The following is a 25,224-nucleotide window of genomic DNA, read 5'->3' on the forward strand; positions in this document are numbered from 1 at the left end:
AAATGATAAGAATCGGCTACCTATGTAACTTGATTTCGTTCCCTTTTTTATCATTTGAGCGTTTACGTCAACGATATCATGCCCACATAAGCTTCTGAAAAGTTATATTAAACTCTGTATGCTGAAATTTGGCCAAAGTTATTCCAAATCATGAGTAAAAATTTCATGAAAGTTACTAACGTGCCAGTAAAACTGAAGAAAACACTTGCTAAATATATGTTACCATATATAATTGCAACCTGATCATACTGAGATTAAGAATTTCCAATTAAATGAAGAAATATAATTCATTCGAAGTTAAAATTTCATACTTTTGTTGGCCCTCTTTGTAGAATTTTTTAAAATAAAAACAATAATAAATTTAAAGAATCCAACTTTTATTAAATCGTTAGTGGCTATTTTCATAAAAGAATTTTTAATGGTTTTCATTTATTTTATTTGAAAAGGTTAAAAAATTAATGTTTAGAAATTAATAATAAAACTTTAAAAATAGGAGAAAAAATTATTTTCTGTACCAAAAAATAGATTTTTAAAGGAAAAAAAATAACACTAAGCATTAGTTATCGCTCTTTTCCTCAAATCAGTATTTCGAGGCAAAACTATGAAAAAGCAAGTTACAGGTTACAAAAACTTACAATAACTTACAAAAATGAAATTTCCAATTTTATGTTGTTTCGAAATTACACATTAGAAGTATTGTTAAAATAAATTCTGAAATGTGCGGTTAGTTGCATGGTTTGTTTTGGAATTTCTCACATTTAGTTGCTGTTATTTACTTTACTATTCAATTATTTTAGAAATCTGATGTTGCATCATGGATTGATTTGCTGCCAGGTAAAGAATGGCTAGAAAAGTTACAAAATGATGACAACCCTATTTTATTTGAAGCTAAGAGCCGAAATACTTCACAGAAAACGATTAAGGTATGTTTCTGTTTTATGTTCCAAAAAAAAAGCATTTTAAAAATGCCTGTTTAATTATAGGAAAGCATTTTTCATTGATATAACTTGCTGTTTTGTTGATACATTAATGATTTTTCTCAACTTCTCTATTTTAGATTCCTTATAATTTCCTATGGGAAAACATTTTTCCAATGTCTGTTTTGATTTGGAAAAAAGATTTCGAAGGCTATCTAAATTTTAACAGCGTATGTTGTTTTTATTTTATAATTTCATGCATATTTCTTACTATATCTTTGCACTTTTCTTATTCTGTTAAATCCTTAATGAATGTACTTAATGTATATTTTTTAACTCCAGCCCAAAAAAAGGAGACTCATTGGGAGTTTCAAATTAGGGTTTCAGTTTCTTACTTGCTTAAGAATTAATTTCCGTGCCCTAATATCAGTATATTTTTAACCTTATTTTCGAAAAGGATTCTTGATAATACATGTGGAGAACTGAGATTATGTCTCTCCCTGTGTCTATTCCAATTAGTTATAACTAAACCTTTTAATAGACTGATATAAAATCCAACATATGCTCTCAGGAACTAATTTTTCGACATAAATTGATTTTAAGTACTATTTTCTTTTATAATTTTATTTGGATGTGACAGCAAGTATTCGATTGATAATGTTAGCTATTTTATTTTCAGGTACTTTTCAAAAGAGAATTTTGATCATTTCTAGGAGGCAAACTTTATATTTGTTTATATATTATTTTTAATTTATAGCGTTTTAAGAAAATTTTTTAGTAATCACAATTGTAATAGTACTTTTTTTGGAATCTCGTGTTTATTTTTAATACACTTTTTTTACATTTTGTGTTGTGTTCCAAAATTTTGTGCATGTTTTTTAATTCTAATAATTAAATAAGAACTTTTCGGTGAAGAGATATTTTTAGGGACTTCAAAAATAATTTTATAGCATCGAATTTTAACACACAAAATATAGTTTTTTTTCCTTCACTTTTTTGACCACTAAAAATTGCTATGCTTATCATCAAACAAAATTCATTCATGAAATAATTTTATTTTTGTAATAACCCCCAGAAAATTAAAAAATAACTAACTTAAGAAATTAACACATAGTGTAAACTACATAAAATTGATTAATTAAAAAGCCCATGATCACTGAATCGAGATTAAAATTTTTTACCCATCTAATACACATTAATACTGGCTTTTTTTAATATTTTTTGCATTACTTAATATTTAGTCTTTATATTTCGTTAGTTATTACACGCATTACTTTCTATTTAGACTACAGTAAATGATGGCGAATTTGGATCAAAATTTGATAGTTCTATTCCAGAAAGTTCTGGCAGTGCCTTTTGTGAAGATAATAGGTTGGATGACGACAACAATTCTTTCAACTTCAAAGAATTAGAACCTGAGGTGGGTCAAAATAATATCTAAAACTATTTTAAAAAGTATCTTAGTGTTGCCAAATTGTTGGTTAAGTTATGAACTATCTGTATTTTATTATAAACTTGTTTGTGGACTATATTTTAAATCGATGCTTTTTTTTTCTCCAGTTCCTTCAATATACCGCATCTTGGAGAGAAATTTATCTAGCAGCTGTAGAAAGGTATCAAACAATTTTATCAAGATTAATCGAACTTGACAAGAACAGTAAGCAATCTGCAGATGAAAGCGAGTCAGACAAACCAGAATCGAGACATCAAAAAGTTTATTCAGTATGTTCTAACCACGCATTTTCTTAGATTTGTGAAATCTGGAATTACATATTATTTAATCAAAATTGCCTCGATTTGCTACCATACACTTTTTCTAGCCAGTCTTCAATGCATAGATACCTGTCTAATAAAAATTCTGATCTTTAAAATCAATGAACTCCATGTATGGAATTTTCCAGACTTTCTCATACTGTTTAATATAATGTTTTGTAGACATCTAAACCAGCTTTCACTGACTGTAAAAACTGTTCGAAATGTTAAAAAAAAAAACGGGAAGAATGAATGAAATAAAATGAATAAACTTATTCACCGGATATTTCACCAATCGATTTTTTTTAAACATTTAGAACAGTTTTTACAGGCTAAACAATATGAAAATAAAGACAGTCGTAAAACTTCTATGTACAGAATTAAATGATTTTAAAAAGCAGCATCAGTTATTTAAATAAGCAACTTTTGACAAAAATATGTAGTTTTATACACTTAAAATCCGACATTTTATGCGCACCAAACGAAAACTTTAAATTCAATTGTTTTTGATCTGTTTATTGTCCAAGATATCATTGCACGTAAAATGAATAGAAATGCATAATTTATTATTCTAAGATTTTGAAAGGAGTCCATGGTGATTAATATTGAAGGAAAATAAGAAAATATGACACAATTTTTTCAAAAAACTATTTAAATATTTTAATGCGATTTTTTTTCATTTAATAGGACAAAATGATATCTTGAATTGAAATTTTTTTTTAAATTTACGCACTGTTGAGAAGTGACATGTATTCGTTTATTGTTTCAATAAATATCCTCTCAAAAATAGTATTATGCATTTTAAAATATGATCTAATATATCTCTAAAAAATAATATTTTAGTTTTAAAAGAAAGTTTTTAATTCCGGAGAAAAGCAGAAAAATAGAACAAAATTAAAATCTTAAAAAAATCATTTTTCATGTTTTTTAATCAATTCTTCCAAATTAAAATGATTTTGTCTTAAAAGAAACATCTCGAAAAATCATAAATACTTCTCATGGCACCCTATATTTTTACAAGTACTATATGAAAAAATAAGTTCATGTAAGAAAGAACAAGAAAAAATAACAGTTCTCCGTAACAGCATCTCACACATTGTTGAGAACTCCATTAACCAAATCGTTACATGCATTATATATCATATTCCTCACTCTTAAATTGTCCCATCAAACCCTAATTCTTTTAGCACTTTAAGTTCATTTATCACTGCTTTTAAATATCATGTCTGATTTCAATAATGAAATATATTTTCAATATTCAAATCATTTCAAGAAAAAAATCCCTGGTTTATTTTGTTACAATATATTATATTCACAATTTACATTTATTGTTTTATTTGAATTATATAACTTTAATGTACATTATTTCCCAACTTGAACAGTGTTTGCGGAAATATTTTTAATAATTGGTAGAATTATTAATTAACTTGCTAAAAATTTAAGCTCTGAAAATTGAGGAATTCAGTTATAATAAATTGCTGTTAAATTTCTTAATATTTTTTTCAGGCTAAAAATGTATTAAATATTGAAATAACACTTCCGGACTTATTTCAAGCTGTTTCAATTTTAAAGAAGGAAAATGCTGTATCTTATATTGAGTCAGAACTGGTTGCTGTTTCTGAGGTATGTCGATTAATTAATTAATTTATTTACTTTGCTTAAAGTTAGTAATTCAAAACTGCGTTTAATTACTGATTTAATCGTGTCTAACTTGGAACCTATATTTCTTAACTTTTCACAGGAATGGAGTCTTAAAAACCTTAACAATGAAAGTTTTAATTTTTGATTTTAGAGACCTAATTTTTTGTATCTTCCATGAAGTTCAGTACCTTATGTACCTAGATTCATAAAAAATAAAAATCATGTTTGGTGATACAAATAAAAAATTTTTTAATTACTTTAAAAATGAAATTTCAGCAATTAAATTAAATTTTTATGTAAGCCATTTGATATTACAGTTTATCATATTTTAGAAAATAACAAAATTAAAAACCTTATGTAAAAATAAATGTGAATAGACCAAGTTTTTTTTTATCTCCTAGTTAAAGCAATATTTCTCCTGCACAAAATTTGCTTCAATATTTGATCTTAACTTTTAAATTGACAGTTAGTTGTACTGTTGGAAAATTTAACAATGACATTTCAAATTATTTATTAATATCCAAAATTAAAATTGCATCTTACATCGAAAGTATCCGAAGTGGCACTCCGAAGTGGTCCGAAAGTATCCGAAGTGGTAAAAGTTTTTATGCATTCCTCTTTACTCTCTATAGGTCCTCTATGCTAAAGAAATGCATATAAAATTTTTTGTTCATTTCTTTTTAGCTCTGGAGTTATAAAATTTTGTGAATAGCAGTGCAAGGAGAAAAAAATTGCAAAATATCACCAAAAAAATTGGCAAATGAATGGTTACGAATAGCAATGTCAAGAATCCTTTTTAAGATACTTAAGAGCACAATAACAAAATATACATTCAAATATAAACTTCAAATGATTTCTTGTTGCAGTTGCTAATTGCAGTTGCTTATTGCAGTTGCATTCCTTGTTGCTAATTCATCAATTAAATATTACCTGATCAGAGTTTTGATAAAGTTTTTGGAATTTATTACTCGTTATTAATTCTTATTCTAGCTATTAAATAAATCTTTACGATCTATCCTTTTAAAACTCAATGGCCAAAGTTGAAAAATTCCCAAAATAAAGCATCTTTTTACAGCTTACATATAACACCTCGTTTGCCGACAGAATTTGATTTTGTAACTTAAAGTAAAATTATAAGTTTATAACTCGATAATTACATGAAAATAGGCAAATTTTTCTGTTTTTAAATTTCTAATAAATATCTTAGTTTTTGTGCAATTTACTCCGAGTTTTTTTTATCCCAATTGGTTTTTACCAGATTAAACCAGAACTTGAAATTTGCACTCGACAACTCGCCATTTGCATTCAAATATTTAAGGCTGGTGTGTAATTTTCATTTCTTTTAAATGCTGAGCTTTAAATTAAACTATATACACATAGATTAACATGCCTCAGTAAAACGCCACGTGCTAGTTTTGTTATTAAGCAGCAATATTTTTCTTATTGGCGACTAAAAATTTTATCGTGGCTAATATCTTTGAAACTGAAATTCCATGCCTTGGTTTAAACAATAGAAAAAGTAAATTTGAAAAATCTAAACAAAGTATTATTCAATATTAAGTTACTTACTTAAAATTATTAACCGTTATAATTTCATTGCATTAAATTTTTTAACAAAATACCATAGAAATGCTAAAGATTATCAAGCGTTATTTCTCCTAAAATAAAGTCATGTCTTTATTTTCACTCATTTTTAAAGGTATAGTGCTGTCAAAATATACCCTGTCATCAGATGTATGTAAAAAATTTTAAAAAAGTCAAAAATGAGAAATAAGACTCACAAACTTAAAAGAATGAAATTTAAAAGTATCAGAAGATAATCAAACCTGCAATTCACAATTGAAGGTGGCGTTTAAAGAGGCCTACTGTAAACTAAGCTTTAGCTTAAAATAATAAGATATAATCATTTTACTTATCACGATACGTTAAATAATGATTTTATTCATCATTAAATAAGATCATTGTTATAGACTATTATTGAAGTGATAAAAACATTTCTATATCTGCAAAAATATTTTTATGTGTGAAAATATCTTTTTCTTTTAGATGACTGAGACAGAACAGGAGCAGAATGTAAATGTAGACGTAAGTAGTACAAGAACTTTAAAAAATTCGTCAAGTAAACATTTTCTTCATAAGCCAATGCCTTTTAACTTGGCTGCATGACATGTTTAATACATTTAAAAATTGTCTAAATTTTAAATATAATATATTTGAAAATTGTCTAATTGTTTTATATTTCTAAATTGTCTAACTTTGATCTAAACTGGATTTTTTTTAAAGGACTTCGATCTTTGTTGGATCTTAACTTCGATTTTAATTTGATTTAATTTCTCTCAGTATTCAATCACTCTAACATAAAATCTAGTTTTAAAAAATTAATAACGTATTTTCACTTTAAAACATTGTTGCCATTTATTTTAAAATAAGTACAATAAGAAGTTTATCTGTGCATTTTAGTATTTTTTTTTCTAATTGAGTTCTTCTTTCTATTTTAGGCTGCAGATGTCATTCAAAGTTTTTCTGATATAATTTTCAAAGGCTTAGTTCTTAGAAGAAAAGAAAGAAAATTTGTACAAAGTGAAATTTTGAAATTAACATCTGTCTTAGAAAATAATGAGAGTGTATTGGATGTAAGTTATAGGCACAATAACTTTTGCCAACTTATGCTCCTTACTATTTTTATCATTAAATAATTAAAGTAAAGTTATAAGAGATTCTGCACTAGAAGTATCGAAGTCAAAAAGTTAAATCAGTTCGCTGTGATTCCAGGTAATTGTACGAAAGCAGTAAAGCAGTGTATGTTTGAATAAGCGAGTTAATTGCTGCGAGCATATCAGCTGTAAAAAAACATATCTAATTTGTTTTGTTTTTTATAAGCAAAGGTCTGAATTTTCCTAGCTCGTTCACTTAATTTTTTTATTAAATATTAGCCTGATATCCCTCCAGTTCGGCATCAGGAGCTGCAGATTATAAGAGCATCTGCAGATTGTTTTTCATCTGTTTTTTTTCTTCTGTTTTTTTTTTTTTTTTTTTTTTTTTGTATATCCTATTTTGAAATTGTAAGGACAATTTCTTTCATTTTTTGTTTATCTTTGAACTCTAATGTGCAATAAGGTTCAAAACAAATTTCGCACGTGTTACAATGTCGTATTATATCTTTCCTTCATTACACATTTTACAATCATCATTACTTTGCTTGATTGGTTGATTTGATTGGAAAACATTATTACAATTCTAAGCACTCTTAGTTTTGAAAATTTATTCGAATATTCAATTTTTATCCCAAAAAGCGACAAAAATTTGATTATATCGTCGTCTTGATTACGTTATCTTAGAACTTTCTCCTTTGGGCCAATGTAGTGTAGCATACGCTGACATTTTCTGGTTTATCTAACTGTTCGTTTTTAATGCAATTTAAGCATAATCAATCTGATTTGTCTTTCTTTTTAATATTACGAATCTATAGCAATCTTTAAATAATATTATCTTGTTATTTATTAAAGACATTCTGAGACTGAATATGTAAAATTATTTTTATTTAAATAATTTATCGTACACAATCATGAATGTGTACTTTTTAGGGCATGTCTAACCTTACAAGAGCAAAAGAATATTTGTCTCGAATCTCTCGAAAGAGAAAAGCAGAAAATAAAGTAATTAATGAAGAATTTGAGAAATTAGGAGAGCTCAAAGTGAGTTTAAAAAAATTATTTTGTCTCTCTTAATAGTTATTTCTGTATAATATTGCTTACTTATTTTGTATAATATTTTGCATAATATTACTACAAACAAGAACAACATGATTAAGTGCTTCTTTTGTTCTTCTTATTTAAAAAAAAGTAATTCGATGTTTAAAAGAAATGGTATGAACATTGTGAAAACTCTATCTGAAAAATTCATCTGGTTTATTTCACAAAATTTGAATGGCAAATTAATTTACTCTTCGAGAACTTTTTATAACTTAACAAGCAATAAAGTTACAATAATTTCAAATTGCTATTGTCCAGTTATAAAAAATCAGATCGAGATTCGACTTTTGATAAGTGCTATGTGTGCAACATGCTTGTAAACATCAGTTTGTGCGCTAGACTGAAGGACTTACTTTTAACGTCACTATCATCTTTAAAATAGTACTTCACAAAAAAAATTGACTTTTACTGCACTAGTTGACTTTTAATTTTTCAATGAAGTAATGAATCAAACGTGATCAGTAAAATAGATAGTGATCGAATCTGAAGTGTTTAACACTAGAAAGACTAAAATTTAGTATATACCTATATTGCCCAAAAGCAGTCAAAATAACTGGATTGTAAAAGAATAAATAATGTGTAAAGAAATTTGCTTAAAATTAATTTTCAATATTTTTTAGATTATTTACAGTTATATATCAAGTTATTAGTAAATATTAGCAATAAAAAAATTATATGTTGTACAAAATTCTAAGAAATTATGTCACTATATACATCATTGTTTTTCTAATTGAAATTAAAAGCAGGCAAAATGACTTCCTTAGGCAATCTAGTGTTAACTATCTATTTCCATCTATAACATTTTTATTAAAATTATAACTTTTTGTTGCTTGTGAATTTTTTTTTGGTGCTAAGGCTGGTGTAGACAGATCATTTTGGAAACACTTTCTAAAATATTTTCTCCTAGAAAATATTTTCTCCTATTTGTTATTTTCAATTGTTAAATCATATTCCATGCATAGTACATACTGATATTTTTTTAAACTATAAATAAACATTTTTGCTGAAACGTGATTTTAATTGTTTTTCAGTCTTTATTTAGTGGATATTTCAACAGCGCGGGTAAGGAACCCATAGAACAAATCAATGTAAAATGTATTCAACATGTAAATCAGACTTTGGGAAAATTCAAATCTGTTGAAACTGATCATAATAGAAAGGTATAAAAATTGCTTTTGATTTAAATCTTTACAACTAGCTGTTATTTCACTATCAATCACTCACTATCAATTGCTATTATTTCAGTTACTGAATCATCGTGATCAATGCTCTACGTTCTTACAACATTGCTTAAATGAAAGGCAGTTGGAAAGGTTTCAACTGAATTCAAACGCGTATGACAGCTTGACTTCTCTCTTAAGTAAAGAGGTATGTTTTCATAAAATTTCAAAGTTAGAACATTGTTAGTTGATATTTTATACTCATATCATATTATTTCACTAAAAAAATTTAATTGTTAAAAAAAAAATTTATGTCAGTTTGTTAACTATGGCAAAACTTTATTTTTAAATAGAAAAAAAATTCTGGTAAAATTTCCTTACTGTATGGTAATGACATTGCTGGTAAAAAAAAAAAAAACATAGTTCTAGTATTGGAAATAAAAATGTACAGTATGTAAACCATTCACTTTGCAATATGTTTAGTTCTTAGGGAACGGTTAACGGTTATTCTGGTTTTTAAAATTATAGTATATTTATATATATATATATATATATATATATATATATATATATATATATATATATATATATATATATATATATATATATATATATATATATATATATATATATATATATATATATATATATATATATATATATATATATTTGTCGTATTGATTTTTCTAATATACGGCAGTATATATTGCAGGCATTATAGCAGCAAGATGTTTATGTATTTATATAAACTATATATGGGTCATTCTCACGAAAACTGTCATTTTTCAGTTCATAAAATCCCAAAAAAGTAAAGTGAATAAAAAGCTCTGAAACTTTCTATGTTAATAGAAATATGTAATGGCATTATAAAGAAAGTATATATCCTATAAATTATACTTAATATTTAAATTAATTAATTTTTTAAATAATTAATTTATAATTATTAATTTATAATAGATAATAATTAACTAATTAATTTAATAAATAAATTAATTAGTTTAATGTATCAATTTATTAATTCATTAATTTATTTTTCAAATTAATTAATAAGTAAATTAATTATTTTCACTATTTAAAAAGTGAGGGACTGACACTAACAGTGAGGGAATGATATTTTATTTTAATACATGTTTTTATCTAAGTTACATCTACCTAAAGTTTGAAAATGATAACATACTAAGTATATCTAATATTTATTATAATTTAGTCTTATATATTTAATAGTTTTTACAGGTTCGGGAAATAAAATTGGCTGGCACGATTGAACAAAAAAAAAATTTAATAATATACTCATCTTGAATCATTCCCTCACTTCAGCGTCATTCCCTCACTTTATACACTAGTGAGGGAATGACGAATTCAATCAAATTTAAAAATAACAGTTAGGCTTTATTAATTTCTGAAGTCAATCACATACAATTATATTCATACAAGAAAGCAACATATAATTATCCACTTTCTCGATGAAGTTGTATTTTATTTTACTCTAAAAAACGACATGAGGGAATGACAAATGTAAAAAATTTTACCTGGTTTGATTCATTCAAATTTATTCCACAGCAAAGCTTCTTTAAGTTGAAGATGGAAACATACTGCAATTTTGTTCTATGATGCCAGTTGTTAACTTCTGAAGTTTTTATTAAAATATTTTTATTCTAAGATGATTGCAGGTGATAAGAACATTGTTGTGAGGGAATGACGCGAAACACTGGGGACAAAGTTTAAAATAGTGCTGTGTTAATATTTTTATCAGAAATTAAATTTAAAATTTATTTTCTGAATTCTATATTTCAATATTCTCAAATAAAAAACACAAATTTGTAAAAAAAAATTTTTTTTTTCAGAAACAATTTTTTTCTTTTTTTAAATCAGCAGTGGGTGAGGGAATGACATATTGGTATATTTTTATTACCTAAAATTAATAAAAAATAAAAATTGATAATTTTATTTTTATTCTTTTGTTAGCTTGCATTCTGAAGGACACTTTCCCTGAAAAATTTTTTTTCGTAAGTTGTAAAACAAACATAAAATATACTGGGGACATGAAAATGACTGTTTTTGTGAGAATGACCCATATATATTTTCTTTATATGCTTTATTTCCTTCACAAGCATTTAGTTCTTGACATTTTTAAAGAATAATCATTTATGATTATACTTTTATACACTTAATAGGAAAATACTTATCTCGTGAATTCCGGACTGATTGTTAAATCCATTATATCCCATCGGGAGGAAGAAATACGCAGTATCCAAAACCAAATGAAGAACCTGAAGAAGGTATTGGGCTCTACTGAAGAATTAGAAAAAATGGTATTTTTCACTATTTACATTTCTTATTTTTTATCAATTTAAGAATTATGAACTTTTAATCATTGGTATTTCACAAATCTGTGATATCATTGTTCATTTGCCCACAAGGTGCAGATAGACTTAATATTTTTGCACTGTCACGCTTAAGACAAGGTACGCTTAGCTAACTTTATAACTGTCTTTCAAGCTAGCCAATAAAAAAATAAAACAAGCATCCGAGTGAAAGGAAATTATAATATATTCGATCATTTTAAAGCTAAAAACTTAACACCAAAATCTATATGCTCCATCCTATATTTTAGGGAATTTTAAGGGGAAACTTTTGTAAGTCATCCCGTTCACACGTGCTATAAAGGGTAATTTTATGTTAGATTAGAATAATTTTTTCGATTTTTTTTCTCCTCCACAGGACTACTTATTTTATTTATGGAAAAACTTGCTTTTGTTAGCTCTGAATTCTCTAATTAATTTTAAACCAGAATGTGAAGTATTTAAGTAATGTAAAGCAATTAAATATGTAAAGCTCAATTTTTTAGTAATGAAGGCACAATCTCAACAAGAGAACGCAATACCACGGGAAGAACTTTACATCCAAATTCTCTTTCATCTCCATAATTTTTAATTTAAGATTTAATTTATAGGAGCAGTAAATTTAGACGAACCTAGAGTAAGCCACGTAGTTTTAAATACTGAAAAGAAATTTTCTAAAGGAAGACAAATTATGAACGTATTGCGCTATGGAGCTCTTCCAATAATTTGTTTGAATTTTGATGTTTTCAGCAATTGAAACTTCATGTTTAGGTTTTCCGGAACACATTTATTCTTTGTTCGTAAATTTTAACTTAGTTATCAGGGGTCTGTTTAGAAGAAATTTAGGACCGTTCACGGACCCATCGCAAAATATCTTTTCATAAAAACGGGCCCTTCACAAAATATTTTAACTTAAAAACGGAACCTTCACAAAATAATTTATCTTTTAATCGGACCCTTCACAAATTTGTTTATCTTCATGATTGTTTTGTTAATCGAATAAACCCCTTCCAGGGGGGAAAACAAGAAAGACAGATGCAAACGAATTAAGTTTTGTCTTCGGCAGACGGTTCTTCCATTATTCGTCCGAAATGAATATTCTGCGTTCAGCAGTATAGGCTAAATACCAAATATATGTATGCTGCATCTCTAATTTAGAAGCAGTAATTGCTGTTTAATTTTGAAAATTTAATTTTTTTAAGTTATAATTTTGCAGTGTTGAGCATTATCTTGTATCCATTTACAATTCAAAAAACTCCTTGAAAAAGTTTTTTGCCAAAACAGGACCCTATTTGCACAAATTCATTAAAGCAGGACCCTGGTTGAAAGAATGTGACTTAACGTTTATTTTATATTCACAAATTATGAGTAGTTTTTTCACAATTTTACAAAAACAGGACCCTTCACAAAATGACCCCTGGTTATGTTTGTACAACAGAATTTGCGATAGCGTCCTCTTAAAATACACTACAATAGTGCAATTAAACGAGTGAAAAAATCATTCAACGTGAAAAATGTAACATTTGTGACAGTGTCTTTTTCTTCTAATACGAATATGCATTTGTGGTAGAAATTGAACGGTTTTCACGCTTTCGTTTTCGTCATAAAATTATGATTTTTAAATATTTGTCTGTATAACAAATGTTTAAATTTCTGATTGATTTGAAAATTGATAAATGGATATTATCACCATCACTTTTGAGATTAACAGATATTCTTACCTCCGTAGTTGTGGCGTTTAATTTCCATTAACACACGCGTCAAAACGCAATGAAATTTTTTTAAATATTGTGAACAGAAAAACTCATACCAGTCACAAAAATAAAATCTAAACTGCATTAAAAACTAACCTCTGTTTAAAAAAAGAAAAATACTTAGAGAAGGTTTATTTAATTTATGCAACAAATTAAAGCTTTTTTTTTATTTCCTCTGAGGTTGTTTTAAAAATGTTTGTTAGTTCCGTGGAAATATTTAACTACATTTTATTGTTTGTACTGCCACGACAAATTTCGTTGAAGATAAGGTTCAGGTACAGAATATCTACATCCTACTTACAATGGAAACAGTATTTTCTTAAGAATATTCAAATAAAATTGATTAAAAAAAGATACGAAAATTTTTAACATTGACTTTAAGGGAACGCTGCACTAAAAAGTTTGAGAAACCCTGGGTTGGACAATTATTACGTATGCAACATAACTAAAAGTTATAAACTTTATTAAGCTCGGAGTTTCTGACTGAAACTAACAAATAGTGACTAAAAACCATTTAGTGCTACTGTATTTTAAGTTTATTTGCAATATACAGATTCTGTTTAAGAAGTACAGTTAAAATTCTGCTTTTTTAATGAAGCACGAATTGCTAAAACTTGTTCACTTATAATTAAAATAATTGGAGCAAAAACTTTTATAATATGAAAATTATAAATTGTTCACGTGGAATTTAAATAGCTCCTGCAATTAATATTTATTTATAAAGTAATATTTATATCTATGATTAAAAAAAAACCTTCATTTTCAGGTTTCTGGTGTTTTGAAATCGGTTGAAAGCTTTCTGTGGAATGGATTATCAAAGAAATCTACCATCTGTGATGACTTGATAGAAGTTACGAATATAGTATGTTCTGAAAAAGAAGAACTGATGTCAAAAGTAATGCATTCCTTATAAAAAAAAAATATTCAAATATCTAGTAATTTAACAAAAAAGATTCTTAAAAATTTAAAGCATTTAAAATTCTTCTACTTAGGTGAACTTTTAATGTCAAACGTATACTTTTGTACACGAAGGGGAACGTCACACACGAAAAAAATAAAATAACAAACACAAATGAACAGGTTCATATAGCAGGCAATTATATCGGCTCTATACATAAGTATACCTTCATTTCTGACTTGACCTTTCAAGACCATAAGTAAATTACTCAACATTAATAGTATCATTGCTGAAGTGTTTATCTCATAGGGACAAGACTAATAATTCTTCTATTTTTAAACTAAATAAATTCCAAATAAAAGACCAAATAAATTCTTCTATTTTTAAAAAAATTGGTTTATATTAACATTTACATAATCTTAAACGTTAGCATTTTATTTTATTTTATAACCGCCGTTGAACAGCCGACCCAATTTTATGGGTTCACGACTACTAATAACAAGCTTAACCCCGTCCCGCCCCCATAAGGTGTCATCCGGGGACACTCCGAAAGTTCGAAGTGAGCGCAACAGTTCAATTACATAAGCAAACATATTCAAAATATTCAAATTAGAGTTTTAACAAATAGGTAGAATATTACATTTGAAATCCAGAAAGCAGTGCTACTTAGAAATAAACTAAATGCAAACAAGCATTACAAAGAAAATAAACAGTAACAATCAGAAGAGATATTGATGTCGCATCTTCAGTAGGGATGCAAAGTTAACAATAAAAGGAAACAATTTCACATGGAAAATATAGGATGTTCGTAACTCAGAATAAAATTACAGCTGGCACAACAGTACTAAATGTATCAAATTCCAGGAATTTTTTGAACTACTAATGTTCAACTACGTAGCCTTGTAATTTTTAACCCAATCCAGAAGACAAGGGAGCTCTTGGATCGAGTATAGGGAGAAATTTACCTTCGTGGAGGACTTTTTGATGGAGCTAACCCGCATTTGTGTTACATGGAGAGGAAAGCCACGGGAACCTCCCACGGTTAGCCTGACGGCAAGGGGAATCCAACCCATGATCCGTCTACCACTGAGGATATTTCACGTCAGCACTGAGGTCGGTGCAAGCCGGATGCGGAATTCGTATCGGCTGGGATTCGAATCCGGTTCGTTTCATTGGAAGGCGAAAGCTCTATCCCCTGATACATCGTGGCTCAAACGTTAGCATTTATCTATTTTAAACATAATTGCAACTTCGATCCGTTTAGTAGATGCTTTATCAATTTTACTAAGACCTGCGTCCTAGCAGTTTCCCGCCATATCGTTGAGCATCAGGTTTAACCTCGGCATTAAACAATAATATTTCTTTTGCAATACTTTTTGCCTTCTGACAACACAATAAATGCTGGCTGGTTCTGTGAAATACTGAGAGAACTCAGATGGACAATTCAGATTGGTTACTCACACGATGCTCACCTATTTGTTGCTTCATTGCCAGTTTCAATAGAACATCATCGCCTGCATTCATCGGATATCCTGGACTTGGAACCCAGTGGCTAACATCTGTTTCTTTATTTTTGCCCAAAAGATATTGAGATCTTTGATGAAGATACATATGAAGTTCAACTGTTTCTCAAGTACCGTCAGATGGGGTGACTTTGTGCAAACCGTCATTTTTTCAATTACTAACATTATAATAATTAAAAACAAAAAAATATGCATGATTTGTTATCTCAATAGATAACAAATCATGCTTCTTCAACCGAGCAGACTTTCCAGCAACCGATTTTGCGACGTTAAAAAAATTAAAACTGTTTGTAAGTTGAGCTCACAATTTTCCAATAAGGATGATGTTTACATATCCAGTTCTCGGTAAACCATTAGTTCGTTATGTTGACAACTCAAATCAGTTGATACTGAGCTTAAAAAAATACCCCTAGATGACACGACGCAAAAATTGAAAAAATGACTATTTGCACAAAGTCACCCCATCTGACGATACCTGAGTATTGGAATGTTAAAGAAAAATTCATCAAGTTTTATCTGATAATGATGATATCTTCGAATTTCATAATAACAGCACTTAAATTTTCACGTTTTTGATGAATTTAAAAACTTTGAACATTAATTTTCTGTTCTGTACACTTGCATTATATCTACTAGTATTAACTATCCCATTCAAAATTGATTTAACTTAGTTTGAATGTCTTAGTTTGAAGTAGTTTTAATATTTTTTTTAGATGCGTAAAGAGGTGGATAGCTGTAAGGAGTTTATTTATGACACCATTAAAATGATAAATGAAAAAATGACTAATCTAAAAACAAACGTTGATATTCTCAATTCGAGCATGGAAAATAAAAATAAAAATGTAAGTATTTATTTATTTTTTATTCGACGAGCGTTTTTAATTTCGCTTATTTTCATTGCGTTGATTTATTTTGCCTTACCTTACTTTAAAATGTAGACCCTCGAAGTTCTTATGAGCTGCAAGCAACTTCACGAAAGAATAATTGAAAGAATAGAATCTGAACTTGACACACTGAACTCTTATCTTGAAAGAAACGAAAAGTCGCAGGTAAATTTTACAATTTGACAAACTTCAATACAAAGAGCATCTTATTAAGAAATATTTTATTCGAGATTAAATTTCTTATGAAAATACTAAATAAAAATCATCTTGAATAAAGTAATCATCAACTAGTTTTAAATAAATAAAAAATGTGAAAAAAGTTCCATGATTGATTGAACAAAATATTTTAAATTTTTCGAATAAATTATTGTCTTGAGTAACTTGCTTATCTTTTCAACAGAATAACCAAACATCAGCAAGCTTTTGAAAAACAGATAAATACACGGAAACAAAATACTATCGTCGTTGCTACGTACACATTAATATAATAACGAAGCTCTATTTTGGACTGAAATTTTATATGTAGAGATATCCGGTATTTCTCCATTCACTGAAAATTTTCTTTGTGAATTTAAAAACCTAACATAAATACGAATTAAAACGGATAAATTATGATAAAAAATTAACATAAGGTACCTTGTTCAAAATGAACATTATTATATCTTGTTCAAAACAAAAGACTTGACTGCCAACCTGTATTGCAAATTATAAAATGCAGGGCTGTTAATAAAAGTTACAATAAAAATGCTTCGACCAAATGGCTAAAGGCTTTTTTTGGGTCTCCTGTCTTCAATCAAACCTGTAATAGAAGCATGATCATAAAACATCAATTCATCCTTGTGAACTTTTATTTAGGAATTGATGTTCGTTTAGAAATTCCATTAATGATTAGTGTTCCTATCCATAATTTGAGAACTTACATTAGCAAAGTTTTTTAAAAGGGAAAATGAAATAAGTTATGAAAGCAAAATTACTCTTGTTCATTAAATATACATTAATAGCAATTTGACGAGAAAAGTCCATGTAAAGTATCATACTAAATTTAAACTAAATTTCAATGACTTAAATTAAATTTAAAAAAATTAATTTTAAATAATTTAATAATAATTATTTTTAAATAATTTAATAATTAATTTAATAATTAATTTAAGAAATAACTTTAAATAATTTAATATTTAATTTTAAATAATTTAATAATTAATTGTAAATAATTAAATAATTAATTTTAAATAATTTAATAATTAATTTTAAATAATTTAATAATTAATTGTAAATAATTTAATAATTAATTTTAAATAACTTAATAATTAATTTTAAATAATTTAATAATTAATTGTAAATAATTTAATAATTACTTTTAAATAATTTAATATTAATTGTAAATAATTTAATAATTATTTTTAAATAATTTAATAATTAGTTTTAAATAATTTAATAATTAATTTAAGAAATAACTTTAAATAATTTAATAATTAATTTCAAATAATTTAATAATTAATTGTAAAAAAAATTTAATAATTGATTTTAAAAATTGAATTTTATCATTCAAATACAAATTTCGCAGTTCATGAAATCTCCCACTAGATAAGCAAAGGAAAATAAAAAATTACAATTGATAAATCGAGAAAAACTATGTAGTCTGATAAGTATTCTATTGAAACGACATCAGAAAAATTGCATAAAGGAGCCATTACTTTTTATAATTGTTATCATCAATACATTTTTGTACTCAAAAACTGTAAAAATGCTTGATTTATATTTACGTTTTAGTTTTTTTATAACATCTGTTTTGAATGGTGATCATTATTCAATAAATAATTTAGTCTCACTTTCACGTTCAAACATGTTATTTCTGTCGTAATTTAAGACTAATTTGCTTCTAGATTATTTCTGCTATCCTACAGAAGCTTACTTCTAGCTTATTTCCTGCACCAAAAATGAGACAACATAGGAGGAAAAAAAACAATATAATCATAAGAATTGAAAACTTTATAGCTCAAAATTAACATTCAAATAAGCTTAAATATAAGACCCACACGGAGAATAATAAGATTCTGGTAAAATCACAATACTCTATAGTAATGACATTTCTGGCAAAAAAAAAAAAAAAAAAAAAAAAAAAAACTTTCGGGTTTATAAGATCAAAATATACGGTATTCAATATTAAGTAAAGAATTCAAAATTTTAAAGCAATTAAAAATAATAATAGTACTTCCAATGGAAAAACGCGCTTAGCGGCAGTGAATTCAAAAGGAATTGAAACAATTGAGACAATGAAAATATGAAAAAAAATTGGATAAATATAACAACCAAAGCTAACGCCTTCAGGGGGTACCAGCTCCGGAAGTCATAAAAGCAAAACCTTTTCTGTCGAGAAAGCAAGACAATAGTCTAAAATTGCTCCCTCTGTACCCCAAAGGTTTAACCAAAGTCCAGAAAAAGAATATAATGCATGATACATAATATGCAATGTAAAATACATAAAGCTTATACGGTATTCAAAACATTCGTGGGGTAATTTTTTCGTTAATATGGTAACGGCTTCCTTAAATTTTATTTATCAATATTATCTGTTTATTTATCAATATCCACACATTTAGAAAAAACTACAAAGCTGAAAAGTAAATTTAACCGAATAGATGATTTTTATACATGCTTTAAGGTATCATGATAAAATTATCTCACAATTTTACCACATTTACCTAGTTTCAAACTATATTTTATCGTTAATTTTTCAAAGTCATTTCCAAAGTGCTCTTTTTGGTGTTCCCTTACAGCAACAAACACGTTTAATTTTACCTTATTGTGGTAGTTTTGTAGAAGTATTTAAATACTCTTGTGTAGCAGCACTGAAATAAAATAAATATTACGCATCACACATTATATTTGTATCAGCCATACAGTTAAATAAAATTTACTTTAACCTAAATAAAACGAAACTTTTAAGCGCATCAAGTATGCTTCGCGAATATAAAAATTAGTAAATATTATAGCCGAATAGCGTCCACAATTTTAAAAAAAATATTTTTCAACAATATCGAAATAAGGTTAATGACAATTACGCTAATTTAAAAATATATAAAAAAATTATTTTATTTAATGAATGACACTTAGTGAACTTTACTTGTTAATTTAATAAAGAATAAAAATGAGTTTATTGTAGAATGAAAAACTCTACTCTATGTGCGAAGAATTCTTTGTGTCTGCAATTAATATGAGAAGGAACGAGATTTCTGAAATCAAACTTTTATCTGATCCGCTACAAGACACTGGAGATTATGTTGATGCCAAAGTATGTGTATATAATTTATAAGAAATAAAAATTGTTATAAAAGTTTATAAGAAATGTTCTTATTTATAAAGAGAGTAAAATAATAACTAATTCTTATTTTTCAAAAGTTTTAAGTTTCAAAAACTCTTTAAACTTGCTAATTTTTAAATGTTTTCTTAAAAAGTTTGCTATTTTTTTAGGAATGATTATGTCATAAAAGCGATTATTTAATTCTTTTTTCAAACTCAATATTCTAAAATGTTATTTACTATTTTTAAGAGGCTATTACTGAAGACTTTTATCAGTAAAATAAATTCAAGTATTTGAAACTTGTATTGATTCAAGTATTTGATTTAAATCTAAAGACTTTTTACAGGCGAATAACTCCTCCCTTTTAGAAATATTTATAAGAGTTGTTAATCGTGTTAGTAGGTACACTGTTAAAGATTTTATTCTAAAATTATTGCAAAATAACCGACAGCCCGTCGGTTTGCAATGAACCGTAAAGTTTACGGTAAAGAACATTTTTTACCTTCTTACCGGCTTTGAAACTCAGAGACTGACAGAATAGCTCTCCCGGCTATAATATGCATGCAGCTGCAAAGAACTAAGTGACTTCAATTGGTAAGCTTAGTTGGTGCGATAAAATTCGAATTGTTTTACTGTATTAGGAGGAAACAGTTGATAAACTGTTTTTCTCACAGCTAACAGTTTGATTACCATCTTATTTATGGTTATTTGTCTATTTTATTTGAATATGGTAAAATAAATTATATAATAATTTTGCCATTTTTTCCGAGAAATTTCTAACGGTGCAGTTAAGACTCTTAAGTATCATTGTAATGGTCCGACATTCGATCTCGGAACTTAAAGCTCGAGTCGACCTACAGCTCACCCAGCTTCAGAGTGATGTAAATGTGTCCAGTTTGAAATTATTACAACATAGCCAACATCTTGCCGTGTGTCATAAAATTATAGATCCTTAACTCCAAGACACTCTTAGACAGCAACTCGCTGTTTCGACAATGATTTGGCTTTTATAACTTTTGTTCGTTCTATGATAATACAATTAGTTGCAATAATTAGTGATATAATTACTAATATAATTAGCAATATAATATAATTAGTATAAAGCTGTAAATACTGTCAACATTTTGGATTAGACAACCACCTTTGCAAGCAACGTATAACAAAGTGTTGTCATACATTGCTTTACATTTGTCATTATCTCAATAATAAAGCAACTTTGATTGTACAGCTACTTTTAATGAGATAGATTTATGCAAAATTTAAAAAAGTTTAGATGTTGAAATATTTTTATTAGTGCATTTTTTTTACATTTTAGAACAAATATTTTAATATAATACTTTAAAATAACAAATTTCAAGTTTTTAGTCCTTCTTTTATAGCAGTAGTAAATGGTTATTTTGCTATTTTTTTCTCCTGCTATTATACGACATGATTCGTAGTTCAAGAGGTAACTGAGTTGTTTTATGTTGGCAGTTTGTTTGAGAAAGCGGATCTATTGTTGTTGTTGATTTTATCGCAGGTCATTAAAGCAAGGAGTGCGATTGTTCTTTTTTTCTCCCTGCGCCATCTATAGCCAAGAGTACGACTTCAGCCACACACACGACATAGCCCATTTTACTGGGAAGACTCATTCATACATCCATTTATATATCCATTCATTCATCCACAGATCGTAATTTTGACCTGAACTAGATAACGATCAATCTCCATTTCAGTACACCAGAGGTATAATATATTATGGAAATATGGAGGACTTTATGACCCGACAAATTTAACGAGTACAAGTCACCATTTACAACACGGGGAGTCTTCGGCCTGCTGAATTCGAAACTCAGCCCAGCGCCCTGTCAACCTATCTATCCTGGCCACAGCGGATCTATTATAAAAATATAAGTAACATTATTAAAAAAAGTGTTATTTTCTGTTCTACTTTCTTTGTCTTATTAGGTATAGACTACAAATTATTGCCTTTTAGATGTCTTTCGCAATTGATGAGGCTTTTAAAGACATTCTGGGAATGACCGGTAGAAAAACATCTTTTGAAGTTCCATCACAAATAATGGAAATTGAAAATATTCGACTTGACCCAGAGGTAAGTGTAAAATATGAGCATCTCAAAAATGAATCTTGTTACGATAAAAAATAATTTTCATTCAAACAATCCTTTTTTAATCTTCACACTTTTTTTTAAATAAAATGGTCAAGCCACGTTACTTAATTCCTTTTGTCTAATTTTTGATGCATAATGTTAAATAATATAATACTGTTGTAGAACTCAAAGGGTTTCTCGAATATATCATCGTACTGCTCCAAGTCCTTCAATTTATATTTTATTGTGCAGAAATAGTTGAAAGGAAAATAATCTAACTAACTAATGGAATATAGATTTTAAAAAAAAATTATATTTCAACATTCTTAAATTTAAGAGAAAAATTACGTCTATAAAACTACTTTCATAATTTGTACACTGCGAAATGCTATATTTTTGGAATTTAAATTTTTTTTATTTTTAGATTATTATTTTGTGCAAAGACATGTACTCACATCTCATTAGCAACACTGAAAAAGAAACTGAAACGAATGAAAAAGTCTTAAAAGTATTAAATTCATATAAAAAAGGATCGGATGAAAAGGTTTGCTTTCAAAATCTTTTATTTTTTTCTATTTGAGACGATTTAAGGAATGATTAATTCTGTTATAAGTATTTTTTAAATACATTGGCAATAAAAAATCCTCTGTAACTATTTTATAGGACAGTTTCTAAATATTTGAATATGGAAATAATTTCGCTAAAGCTAGGACTTGTTTTAAAAGTTGTATTTTGAGTTCAAAATTGATGCTTGAAGCTTTTCCCCTTCCCCCGAGACTTTTAGACCGAGCTTTAGACTACCACATTTTGAATTTACTGAGAATAGATAAGGTTAAAAAGGGGCGGGTACTTAAACATTGTGTGCTATACAAGTGGGATATTATTTCTTATGCATCTTTTACGATGATCGAATGACACCAAAACTAAGTTGATAAGGCTGATAGTGTGGAAGTCGTAAGGGATTCAGTAGCTACGATGAATTGAAAGCGCAATTTTGAATTTATACCTGTTCATGAGCCTAAATTCTTATCAAGACAAGTGAGATATTTTACAAATCTCACTCGTGATAAGAGAGTGGACATTAAAAGATTTTATAAGCTAAATAATTTAATTTCGCAGATTCAAAATCAGGTCTATAGAATAAATAGTTTATTTTTTTCACGCTTAGCTTTGGATGAATCTGACATTTAATCCCCTCTGTAACTCAATAAATTCATTAAATAATTTTAAGATCGTGAAACAGCAACTTTAAAAGCAATTTTCAGCTTTTCCCTTAATCATTTCGAACTGTGAAATGTTTTTTCCAAGGAAACAGTACTGATCCTGTTTATATTAGTTACGTTTGTTCCCTTTTTGGTCTGTTTATATTTATTAAATCTCACTGAAATTTAAAATTAAAATAATATCAGCAATGCTGTTTTAATAAAATTAAAAAAAATCTCTCTGTAATTGGTACGAAGCAAATATTATTTTCAAATAATTTCCAAACTTTTTTCTGAATTGAATAAAAAAAAATATTTACATAGACCTTCACAAAATAAAAATTTATAATCAATGAAATATAACTTTAAGTTCAGATATAATTGATGAAATATTCTTGAGAACTTTTTATTTTTTTTTATCAGGCAGAGTAAAAGTAATGATTTTTTCAAATTTAAGAAGAAAAAAAAAACTTTAACCTGTTTTTCGCCACTGTTGAAACTAGTTGTAACAGTACGAAATTTCGTTAACTAAAATTTTTTGACCCCGTTTTTCTTTGGTTAATCTGAATTTCAAGGAATCATTAAAGCATTTCAGCAAAAACCCATTGTTGTCCGAAGGGTGTGGGTTGATTTTCATGTCCAATGTCATGATTACGGCAATGTGATCAGTATGGTGCACAAGTATCCATTACTTTCGATACAAACTGGTACTCATCGATTTGAAGTTAGGAGATCTTCTCGCTGCCACTGGGGATCAAACCCCAGTCTTTCACAATGGCAGATCAGTATTTTCAACCTGTGAGTTAACTTCCTAGACAAACAATGAAATATGAAAAAAATGTATAAATATGACAAACAAAGCTGACGTCTTCAGGAGGTACCAGCTCCGGAAGTCATACAAGCAAAACCTTTTCCATCGAGAGAGCACGACAAAAAGTTTAAAAATGCTCTCTCTGCACCCCAAAGTTTCTGTTTTTATTCTTCTGTAATTGCTTTATGTATTTTATATTATGTATTATATTCTTTTCCTGGACTTTGGCGAAAGCTTTGGGGTACAAAGAGAGCAATTTTAGGCATTTCGTCGTGCTCTCTCGATAGAAAAGGTTTTGCTTGTATGACTTTCGGAGTTGGTACCCCTTGAAGAAGTCCAGCTTCGGTTGTCATATTTATACATTTTTTTTCTTCATATTTCATTGTTTCTTTTGTTTCAATTCCTTTCGGATTCACTGCTGCTTTGCGCGTTTTTCCATAGGAAGTATTATTATTTTTAATTGCTTTGAAAATTTTGAATTCTTTTCTTAACTTCATAGACAAACTGTTTCTCATCGATAGGAAGCCAGGCGGTCTTCATTCCGCCACTGAGGATGAAATCCGAATCCTTCACAGTAGCAGCGCAGTGTTTCTAACCAGGAAGCTATCACGACTCTTACAGAATCATTGCATGCTCAAAAATGGAAAGGAATTGTTGTTGTTTTTTTTCCTTCAATTATCCACAATTTTCCAACCGTTTCAAAATTTCTTCTCTTCTATTTCCTCATTTCTTACTTCACTCCATTTATCTCCTTGTTGGTTAATTTTCCTAAATCGATAGATTCTCTAAACTTTATCTTATTCACCCTTCGTTCCGTGTATCATTCAATTTTTAAGTTATTATACTCTTATATGATGTTTTTTTATTGAATAACTGCTTATGATTGTAAGAACATGATTTCTCAGAATTACAATATTATTGCATGCTTAGTTGTATATTTAATTAGCCATATATTTTCTCATTAGGTTTGTTAGTGTGTAATTAGAAAAAATATTATAAATATTATACTTAAAAATATTGTATTATTTTACTTTTTAAAAAAAAACATAGTTAGTCAAAACTCTGGATGATCTTATTAATTTCTTGAAAAATGAAGTGGACTCTTTGAATAAAGAGAAGGAATTTATATCGAAAGATTCTCAGTTGCTTAAAGACATCCGCAGAAATTTTTTCAAAGACGTAAGTTGTTTTTTTTTTG

General features: G+C 27.6%; 1 protein-coding gene across 1 annotated transcript in view; it reads left to right on the forward strand.

The window, feature by feature from the left end:
• LOC110283236 (uncharacterized) overlaps positions 1-25,224 on the forward strand; it is a 160,886-nt gene that overhangs the window by 133,381 nt on the left and 2,281 nt on the right. Inside the window, exons 75-92 of the mRNA XM_087156878.1 lie at positions 798-923; positions 1,058-1,147; positions 2,203-2,337; positions 2,478-2,639; positions 4,176-4,292; positions 6,357-6,395; positions 6,809-6,943; positions 7,895-8,005; positions 9,094-9,222; positions 9,308-9,430; positions 11,397-11,534; positions 14,085-14,213; positions 16,453-16,581; positions 16,678-16,788; positions 19,787-19,915; positions 21,900-22,016; positions 22,438-22,557; positions 25,077-25,205. Coding sequence (XP_087013004.1) covers positions 798-923; positions 1,058-1,147; positions 2,203-2,337; positions 2,478-2,639; positions 4,176-4,292; positions 6,357-6,395; positions 6,809-6,943; positions 7,895-8,005; positions 9,094-9,222; positions 9,308-9,430; positions 11,397-11,534; positions 14,085-14,213; positions 16,453-16,581; positions 16,678-16,788; positions 19,787-19,915; positions 21,900-22,016; positions 22,438-22,557; positions 25,077-25,205 — 2,169 coding nt within the window. The remainder of the gene's footprint in view (positions 1-797; positions 924-1,057; positions 1,148-2,202; positions 2,338-2,477; positions 2,640-4,175; positions 4,293-6,356; positions 6,396-6,808; positions 6,944-7,894; positions 8,006-9,093; positions 9,223-9,307; positions 9,431-11,396; positions 11,535-14,084; positions 14,214-16,452; positions 16,582-16,677; positions 16,789-19,786; positions 19,916-21,899; positions 22,017-22,437; positions 22,558-25,076; positions 25,206-25,224) is intronic.

Source organism: Parasteatoda tepidariorum, chromosome 1, assembly GCF_982258835.1.
Source record: "Parasteatoda tepidariorum strain Cologne lab strain chromosome 1, Ptep-v5.0, whole genome shotgun sequence".
NCBI lineage: Eukaryota > Metazoa > Arthropoda > Arachnida > Araneae > Theridiidae > Parasteatoda > Parasteatoda tepidariorum.